At 34.6% G+C, this 10,554-nt stretch overlaps 1 protein-coding gene across 1 annotated transcript; it reads right to left on the reverse strand.

Annotated features, from left to right (window-relative positions):
* Nucleotides 1-3,605: 3,605 nt before the first annotated feature.
* LOC136979368 (uncharacterized) lies at nucleotides 3,606-7,569 on the reverse strand. The gene is made up of 3 exons (XM_067275310.1): nucleotides 7,485-7,569; nucleotides 4,019-4,164; nucleotides 3,606-3,942 (listed from the first exon to the last, which is right to left on the reverse strand). Exons 1-3 carry the CDS (start codon nucleotides 7,546-7,548, stop codon nucleotides 3,766-3,768), a joined length of 387 nt encoding a protein of 128 aa, XP_067131411.1. The 5' UTR covers nucleotides 7,549-7,569; the 3' UTR covers nucleotides 3,606-3,765.
* Nucleotides 7,570-10,554: the final 2,985 nt, after the last annotated feature.

The raw sequence follows: 10,554 nt of genomic DNA on the forward strand, positions 1-10,554 counted from the left end.
TTTCTAATGCCATGTACACAAGAAATACACGAGAAATAGCCGCAAAATATACAAAATCTACGATAAAACCGAACGAGAGTACTCTTCGACGACCGAAGTGCATCTAAGAAAACGACCAGCCCTGCCCCCTCGCGTCGTTTTAACGCATAGTCTCCGGGTAAGCGTGGAAAGCCACTTTTACAGGCGTCGTAGATATTTAATTTATTTTAAATTTTCCTACACCTTTAACAATCGCTATTATTTATTGAAAATTGGTAAAAAATGCGTTATTTTTAAATGAATTTTATGTGATTTTAATACGAAACGTTTGCGCGATAGCATGATCTTAGTGTTTGTTTTAGTGTCGATACGCGTTGTCGTGCAGTGAAAACGACATCAAAGTGTCGCAAAGTGTTAGAAGTTATATGGAGAATACTGCGATACTTCGTGTTAAGGAAGAACTAAAATTTGGTTAATTTAAAATACTATAACCAAATAAAACGAATCACCAATCGCGATCTGGAATCAATACGAAACCCATTTCGCGGGCGCACAGAGTAAAAGTCCTTTATCAGCGAATATTCATCAGTTTAAGTATTTAGTTACAAACCAATCCCTATTGTATCCGGGGCTTTTAGGGTGGTACGATAACCCATAATTCCCTGGAAAAGTCACGCGAATTTGGTAGAAACGTCGAAATTACATCGAATTCGAAATCGTTTTCGCCAATTACTATCGCTTACTTCATATTTAATTCGTCGTATAATCGACGATTAGACAAACAATGATGCGAAGAAACGAAACTTTATCTTACATAAAGTAATTTATGTATATAATTATTCTAGAATAAATTGTATGAATTCCATAGTTTCTACGAACAACAGTTAACAAATTTCTCCTCTAAAAGTTCTCGTAGCTGATTAGCATCGTATAAAATACTGAAAACGAAACTATTGTGACAGTTGGTGCAGTAAGAGTAATGAAAAATATTTCCGCTGTATTTTAAATTTCTAAAAGTTCTCCAAAGATGGCGCTAACAATCAAAAGGACGTGTGGCGTCATTTGCGCGCATACCATTTGTGACGTACTGCACGCGCTTTACCATTTATGTCAGTATCGGCTTTACCGCTTTGAAGTTTTTCTTTGAAGAAAGATTTCGGGAAACGATTGCCGCATAGAAAAACTTTATAATGATGTCACGTGTATTAAAATATTCGGTTAATCGTAAGTTATAATACATTTTTACTTTCCCGGCTGTTATAACGGCGATCGGTCAAAAATGACCACCCAAGATTTTTATATTTTTGGACTCTGGTCACCTTAAAATGTCGAGGAATGCAAAAATAATTGCGGGTAATTTTTGTGTGTATGGATGTTAGTGTGTGGGGGGCACGATTTTGTTCACCCTCTTTGAAACTTAATAACTCCCGCGCTTTTTCTCGAAAATTTGTGAAATTGTGCGGGTTGATTTGTTTATTGGGGGGCCGATGCTATTAAATTTTGGTGGTTAAAGGTCGAGGGGGTGAGGAGATAATGGGAGTCGTGTGTATCTCCGGTAGGCTCAATTTCTTATAAAAGTTATCCCTGCCCTCAAAATTAAGCTTTTTGCCATTTTATAATAGGGTGCATAAAATGTTTTTTTAATACAATATGACAACAGATGACGCCACCAAAATTTTAAATGGGAAAGTTGAGCAACTCGTTGCTGGTTTATTTAGAAATCGTCTCATTTCGCTACGAAACCGCTGGATGAAATCTTTCTGGCCATAAGACAACTTTTCTGTGTATTTGATAGGATTATACAAAACCATAAATTACATAAGATGATTTTCGTCTCCTAGGTCATCTATATATATATAAATGATGATGTTTGTTTTTTCGCTATACATTCCTAGGCCGTTCGACCAATTGCTACGAAACTCAGCAGTCATTTTCAAATACTTTTATCTTAAATAATGTCATACATCCCACCCAAAATTATCGATTGGATTTTTATATATCGATTAATTTCTGTCTACATTTGATTGCTTGTTTTACACGTAGTGCCATCTATTGGAAAAAATTTAAAATAAATATAATTTTTACAAAAAGCATATACAGTAGAGAACCGAAAATCGGAATCAATTGGGGACTGGGGTTGTTCAGATTAGTGATTTGTTCCGATTACCGATTATGTACGAAAAAATATATTAACCTGTCCGATGTTCAAATTTTTCTCTATTGCGTGTCGCTTCCTGTTGGATTTTTCTCCGTTGCGTGTCGCTTCGTGTTGAATTTTCGTCGATTTTAAGCCTAACGAAAATTTTTATAATAATAATCGAGGCTATCGTATCGTTAAAAATTATTTCTGCATTTTGTACAAACAAAATAAATATATTGAAGAATATAAAAACATGAAAATTATACTTATAAAGTATCAAAAACGTTCGATTCGGCACGACACAGTCCGACTGAAAATCGTTCCGATTACCGGGGTTCCGATTAACGAGTCTCTACTGTAATTTTGAAAAATATATATTATATTCACCGAATTACTGCGACAACGATATAGTGCGAAATAAATGCACCGTTACGCCATTACTGCGAAAGGAAGCACATAGCACTTGCCTGCGTGGAGTATAGTAGTGTTTTGTCCCCGTATGTCATACTTTTCCCGTTAGCAATAAAGTCGTGCCAGTTACATATCTAACCCCGTATAGGGTTTTTTTTGCCCAGGCAAAAAATAAGTACACACATCAATAATATCTTATACTAGCAGGTAAGCTAGTGTAAGATATATGTATACGGAATATCCGAAGATAAATGAATACCAGCGATATTATTCTAAACATCGGGATCGATCTGTAATAAATATGAGTAAGGAAAATTTCTCATTGTCTGGTCTTGAGTGGATGTACAAAATAAGGTGTAACGGGACAATAGACTTAAAAATTGCCAGGAAGAGAAAATGAACCTCCCAATGCCGAATTACACTTCGAATTTCTTCCATTAAGCGTTGGCTCGAGAGTTGTAATCGGTGTTCCGCTATTGGGCAAGGTTGCCGATTTCCAAAAGTGGAATATATGTAATTTTGTTTTGATTTGGGCGCAGAAACTAAAAAGTTTTTCGAATAAGATATCGTAGATGACACCACCAAAAGTTGCCGGGAAAGTTAAGCAACTGGTTGCTGGTTTTTGAACGGCACAATTTTACACCAAATAAGGAACGATGGCTATCGATTTACGTGGCGTTTCTCCAGAGTTTACTAACTCTCTTTTGTTTCGTTTGTGATTAATTCGAAATACCGAAAGGTAAACGAATGACGTCAGGAATCCAACACAACCTTGAGCGCGTGCCATCGAATTTATTCTTATGTGCGCTAAGTTCATTACGGTTTTGTGTTTAATTTTGTTTTTTACGGCTTTGTTTTCTCGCTCAACTTTTTTGTTTCGCATTCTTCCTACTTATAATTAATATTTATATCGCAGTATGTCTTATTCGAATATAAACCAAATATTTTGCTAACTTAAATATTTATAATCAGATACTCTGCGAATCTTGACCTTTTCGGCTGCTCGTCTCCCGAGTTTTTATAATGCATCCTGCATCCGGGATGCGTGCACCGCAATAATTCGTGTAACACCGGCTTACACCAATTATTTTTATTTTAAAATTTACACATAACCGATAATTTTCGTAATATTTTATCGTATGTACAGTAATATTTACACCGTATCGAATATATATTTTGTGTTACGACACAGGGGCTTATTTGTTTATTTCTACGTACAGAGAGAAGAGGTGTAATCAGTGATGCCTCTTGGCCTGATCCTCCTCCAATCCGCAGTCGGGTTTATTGTCGCAACAATAGGTACAAGTTTCCTGGGTGGCTCCGTAACTTTTGCTAATGCACGTGTGACCGCAATTGATAGCGCAACGCCGTTCCAGATATAACAGAACACCCATGACTCGAACCACGTCTGCCTGAAAAATAATAATTACCATTAAAAATAGTTAAAGTTAATTATAATAATAATGTTTTTATTAAATTGTTTGTTACTTGGCAAAAATTAGAATTTGGGCTGCACGTGGTTAGGTCTCCGGAATCTTTCCTGGGTATGAAACACGCATCCGTTAAGTTAAAACCGTTAGAAAAATCTGCTCTGCATACGTAACAGGTGACCGATCCAGATTTTCTCGTTATTTCTAAAATAAAATGTATAAAAATTATTTTATTTTTGTTTTTTAAGCTAATTTATATATCAATTGCCTGGGTGTTAAAAATGGATGCTATACAGTTTTGACTGGCGTAACAGTACAGTTTCGTAAATTAACTTACGACGTAACAGTACGATACCGGCAATTAATGCGACGTAACGCGTATCCGCTTAGGTAAGAACGAATTGTTTTTCCCGACAATAAACAATATTTAGAACAATAGAGCGTGACCGACAGAGTAAAAATAATAACAAAATAGCCTAACAAATTCCGCGTAATTTTTCAGTTTTTTAACTCAAAAATTATTTATTTACGAGTAAAAGATTCGAATAAAGTTGGTTTTTTTGTTAACTCGTTCTTTTGTTATGAAAATGGAACAAGTATGTGAGACTCGCGGCGATGTCGCGTCGCTTAGATTTTTAAATAATAGAGAAAATAATAATTTAAAATCAATAAGACCGATCGAATTGTGGAAAGAAAACGCGAAATATTGAAAATACGTTTAATTTTTTACGAATGAAACACGAATATATAAATTATATATATATTTTAAACAGTTTTCTTTTATTTAAAAACAAACAAAGTGATGTCGAGTTGTATACAAATAGCATACCCAAGCCTACGTTCAATTGTACATAAAATAGAAGGTATTATTATCTACTTACATCGATTAAGTTTAAGACGAGAAAATTTATTTTAGTATCTAGTAACGTAGTTTCGTGGAAATTTTTGAATTTCAATAAGAGGCACCCATCATCGCTTGTCATTTACTTGTAAGATCGCGTGTCCGATTATTTCTACAGAAACTTCCATCCGTCGACAGTTGACTTTTTATATAGAAATACAGAAAACAGTAGAACAATCGGGACCGGAAGCCGCTTCGAACGATATTTATCGGACCAATTATTGTCGGATACAAAAGGATCTAAGGCGAGAATGAGGTTCGTTTTGTTAACGTCACAATTCTGGTTTCTGTCGGGATGCTTTGTTAATTGTTATCCGTCGATGCCTTTATCCGAATTAACAATCTTCCATTGAATTAAAAACGTACGGACACACACAGTATTCTTCTCGATGATTTCGTACAATCGGAATTACGAAACGGTAGACAGAGGGAGGAGTTAGGACTATTATTCTTTTATTCATAGATTCGGTTGTAACGAATATCTCCTCGAACAAAAACTAACAATTGGTAATTTATGAAAATTTCTTCTTACATTCGCTCTAAATTTTATATTTTGAAGAACGTTAACTGGATTTTCCTCGTGTACATTGACGTGTTAACATTCCAGATTGATCGACTCATTCGTCTTTACCTCGTTAACTTTATGCCGAAGGGATAAGCGACAAAGAAGAAAGCGCCAACCGATTCGCGCGATTTGGAGGAACGAATACATTTGAATGAGTAATGACGAGATTAAAATGGATCGGGAATAGGTCGTATCCATTTTAAGACGTCGTCGATCGACCTCTTTAAGATTCGTTTTAAGTCATTCGTCTTCCCGGGATCGATCATCGATCCCTCTCGTCCGATCGTGGCGACTTTGATAAAAAGGAGCAAAAATTTCGGCATTACGAAAATGAACATCGTCCTCAATTTCTAAATTCTTTCGCCCACTTTTAGCAGCGAATATTTCACGCGCTTTTGTAACATCATTTCCTATCGATTCTATCAAAAAGAGCAGTTTAATTATGCACCTAGTTACGCAATTAAACCGCTCTTACCTTCAGCTTAAGGAGGTTATGTTATTTTTTAACGGGTGAACAGACAATTAACCAATTAACTACGCTATGGCTAGTAAAATGTACACGAAAGGAAAAACGAACAGAACCGAGACACGATACGCGTTCGGACGGGTTCTCGTCGTTACGTTACCTTTAGCCAGTGCCGTAACTAGGCAGGTGCAACAGGTGCCCCGCGCAGGGTCCACTCGGAAGGGGGTCCAAAATGAATGTATTTATTTTATTTTCCCAAAACCTAATTAAGGGACCTAAATGCAAATTCTTGCACAGGGCACAGGAATGGCTAGTTACGGCACCGCCTCTGGCCAATTAAAGAAGGCGTTATTTGTAAGCCTTCTTTGATTAGCCAGACGTAACGTAAGATGATCCTATCCGCTCGGAGGATGATGCCAAGCGAAAGAGCTCCAAATTAATGCGAAGATGGAGGGAATTATCGCGTTACGTAAAAGTGATGCGAGTGACGTATCCATTAAATAAAATGCGATTTATTTAGTAGAAACTGCTCCGCACGCCTCGAAAGAATAGAAATCCCCTCGCAGCATTCGGATTCCACAAGAAAGATTAACACCTGCCTACCGTGTGATTAGAGAAAGAATTTCAGACGCAAGCTGTTCGTCTTTAGCGAGTTTTCTACATTAGTATCCGAGTGAAGAGACTTAAATTTCGTTAATCGAGTAATTTGAAGCCTCGCAGGAGATAAACAGAAGCTGAAAATATCGGATTTAAATAAAAACATTTAAGAAGTTTTTAAAGTCCTTTTTTTCTCTTCTTTCTCCATTTAAAAGTATCTCGTGCGTACTTTTTTCCACCCGAGCCGACTCTATTCAGATAGAAATAACTTAATGAAAAGTAGTAATTTAGACATCGCCTTTAAAAAAATTCCGTTTTCTGTAATCTTTTTAATATATTTTAATAGAAACACGCATTATTGTGTCGTAGATAAATTTTTCGTGTTATTGTGGTGGAGCATGCAAATTAGGCGAAGCAAAATGACTCGAATTTATAATTATTAGGAAACGACTTGTACATTTTTATCGCTCTTACCTGCCGCCTAATTTGATTTGAACTAATTACAATGAATAGAATTTCGAAAGTTTCATTTAATTAATTGAATTAAAATTTTTTATTAAGTGCGTAAAACGCAAAAAAGAAAATTAAGTATCGATTTAAAATGTGCAGATATTTCTGGTGAATTTATTAAGTTTATTTTTACGTATTTATGATAATTAAGGAGCCGTACGTCTACACGAGTACGTAAATATATTTCATAGAATCGTTTAAATTTGCCATTCATCGTTTCGATTGATCTTACATTTCGAGATTTTACATTAAATTTTCAAAATACGTGTCAAATAATTTTAAAAATTGCTTAAATATTTCGCGAATAAACACAAAACATCGAACTTTAACACATAGAAGATGCGGATTTCTCTTAATTCGCGTCATCTCCGACTCGAATTATAAGTAATTTTAAGATATTTCGCGTTAAATTAAATAAGTTTATATCAAATACAATATTCGAAGTTCAGTTTTTAATAAATTTTGTACAATACTAAATAACTTACCCGCAGATTTGCCGCGCGAAATGCATGCAGAAACCAGGAGAAAAATTTGTAAGGACCAATTCATGGCGGAAGAGAAGAGAGAATAACTTTCGGTGGTTACGTTTTGAATGGTAGTTATAGTGGTTTTTCGCTAGATGGCGACGTGAAGATGCGACGGGTGGACACGATTGGTTACGATACTACTGACGAACACGTGTTGCGAACACCTCATTAATTTTACACATCTTCGATTCGATAATAAAGTACGGAAGGAGAGAAAGTACATTTATATAGTAAAATAGAACTTTTTACTTTAACTTATCTTTTATTTCAATTTTACAGCCGATTTTTGTCTTTTAGAAAATTTTACTCATTTAATATACTAAAAACAGTAAAAATTAAGCAAAACTTTAGTAGATTCTTTATTTCATTTCTTCATCTTCGGCTTGTCTGCGAGCATTCTTTATTGAACAGAGAAGCCTCTACAGGGGCACCTTTTCCACATCGAAGACCGAAATGGCCAACTTTTACCTCGACAATAAATAAATAAATATTTCGAAGAAAAAATAAATTTACTTTTAAATTTAAAAAATTAGAAGTAAAATCACGTATAAAGACCTTCGAGCTCCAACTTTACCGAAACTCTTCAATAATTCGAGATTAAACTTTTGTATTTTTTAAAATAATATAATACGAAATAATAAATTTTATTTTTGGATGTAAAAATTACAGAATAAAACAATTATTTTAATCCGTATGAAAGATTTTTCCTCTTAAAGAAGGGAGAAGATTTTCGCACGATTAATGGCATCGGCGACATTAAAATCTTTTAGCGTAAAAGAAAAAAACGTAAACACGAAGAACGGGCCGTAAATTCTAAATTTTATGTTCTAATTTTTTAAACGTTTAAAAATAGTTTATCTTCGAATGTCGTCATCGTTCTCACGCTAACAAAATGGCTCCCAACTGCAGGTCATACTATAAAAAGATGGATTTCCATCGGCGCGTTTTGTGAGTATAATTGTTGACGCGTACTTAAAAGATTGAAATAAAACATCGCGATAAAATTCCCGGATAAATAACGTTTTTCAAAACGGAACCGATGATCCGTTTATCCGGCGCAACGATACTTAGAAAGTTACTCACGTGTTACTCGATCCGCACCAAGATTTAAATCTTTTATTTTATAAGCCTTTATCTCTTTTGCGTGACGATTTAACCAATAATTTATACTGTAGTTAACAACTGGGATCTCCGCGTGACTTTTCTATTTATTGTAACTTCGGAACATCTCGTAGCAGAAAATAAATATATTATTATATAAATATTAAATTTATTGATATTTAGAAATAGCGATATGTAACAAATTACGCGGGGTGGCTCTAAAGTAAGTTAACCGGTAAATGTACTCGGAAATACTCGACGTCACGTAGACGTCACGACGATATTCTTACGCCATCGTGTCGTAATATTCGGTAGATACGGCAACAGAATAGTCTAGAAGAGATGGAATTATGTGTTATTAATAATTCTATTCGATTATAATTTAAAATATGCGTACGAGAAGATCTTCTACGAATAATAAACTAAAAAAGTGACAATATATTTCATAAACTTATGGAATTTTTATTGAAGTCGCGTCAAAGTTTTATTTCTGAATCCCCATCCTACCTTAAAAATATTGGGAATTGTCTAGTTGCTAAGATAATCGAGTTCTTAATGGATGCGCGCGTATCCGATGACGCAACCGGATAGTGCTCATTAAACTCCGGGTGGTGGGGTACAATCGACTTTCGATACGTCGAATTAATCGTTTTTAAATTAAATGAAATTTATCTAAACAAAAATTTAAACGCATACATTCGCCAGTCGAGTATCATAATTAATTTTAAATTATTCCAATTAACGAAAGCGCTTAAGATAATCTAGAAAATTCTGCGCGGTTAAACACACCGGAATACACGTAAAGCAATAATGTTTATCTGGCAGATTATCCCCTCGGACTACTCGGTTACTTGGCTTTTATCTAGAATAATATAATTTTCCAGACACTAGCTTTAAGAATTTTAGATAATTAACCTTTGACCTGGGAGATGGCACCGCAAACTCCAGAACTTAATTGGTTTACAAGTTTGAAACGGATCAATTTGGTTTTAGATCGGAATTGATCAGTTTCGGACTTCCGGATTAATTATTTTCTGGAATTGAGCCCGTCAAGGGTAACAAACGAATGTCTCGTGCCTATAATGGCATAGTTACGTATTTACCTTCCACGCAGTTCGTCACGTTGGCCTGGTTTAGTGGAAGGGATGCGAACGAAACGGCTCGTATTTATTCGTCAATGGCGGAAACAACGAAAGGATCTCTTTTTTAACAATTTAACTATTAGTTTGTGACCCAATTCTTGCGCAGGAAAAGCAAAAAGTCTTAATCGCCTAGAAAATTATTTATAGGCTGGAATCAAATAAACACCAGACGTTAAAATAGCACAAAAATTGATTAAATTACGTAAAAATTGATTTTCGAATCCGATAAATTAAGTGGATGCTAAATAAAAGAGAAGGAAGATTTTGATTTAAAAAATCGAAAGGAAGTAAACGTAATTAAATATAAATGGAGATTAGCTTAATTGAAATTGGGAATATTTAAAAGCTTAATTATTTTTTAATTAAACAAACAGAAAATATGACAAGTTAAGCAAATCTGTTTATACATTAAAATCGAGTTGAAGTTAATAAACGCGAAGGAAACGTAACGTTAGGCATTAAAATATAGAAATGAATGCTTAAAGGTATTTTAGAAACAAATAAATAAATACTTTAACACTTATTTTACGGCGTAAAATCGAGAATGCTTCACTTAATGGTGCATAATGCAAGTTTTTATACAATTATATCGTTATACATCAGCGAAAAATTACATTAACGAGTTTATCCTTTGACTAATGCGTTACGTTATCAAAATTAAAAAATCTTTACGTATAATGTCATATTACACTTTATACATTTTATTAGTCGTTAATTTAAAAAAGAAAAATGTTAAATGTCATTAGGAGAGAGGGGTTTTTTGTTTAAGACGAGAGGGGATTGAT

The sequence above is a fragment of the Centruroides vittatus genome, unplaced genomic scaffold (assembly GCF_030686945.1).
Source record: "Centruroides vittatus isolate TY-2023 unplaced genomic scaffold, ASM3068694v2 contig_620, whole genome shotgun sequence".
Classification (NCBI taxonomy): Eukaryota; Metazoa; Arthropoda; class Arachnida; order Scorpiones; family Buthidae; genus Centruroides; species Centruroides vittatus.

Excerpts from the sequence above, each read along its gene's own strand:
- LOC136979368 (XM_067275310.1), bottom strand. The coding sequence starts at position 7,548 with ATGAATTGGTCCTTACAAATTTTTCTCCTGGTTTCTGCATGCATTTCG. Across the intron at positions 4,165-7,484 it reads TTCGCGCGGCAAATCTGCGG|AAATAACGAGAAAATCTGGA; the intron begins GTAAGTTATTTA and ends ATTTTATTTTAG. Across the intron at positions 3,943-4,018 it reads CAAATTCTAATTTTTGCCAA|GCAGACGTGGTTCGAGTCAT; the intron begins GTAACAAACAAT and ends ATTATTTTTCAG.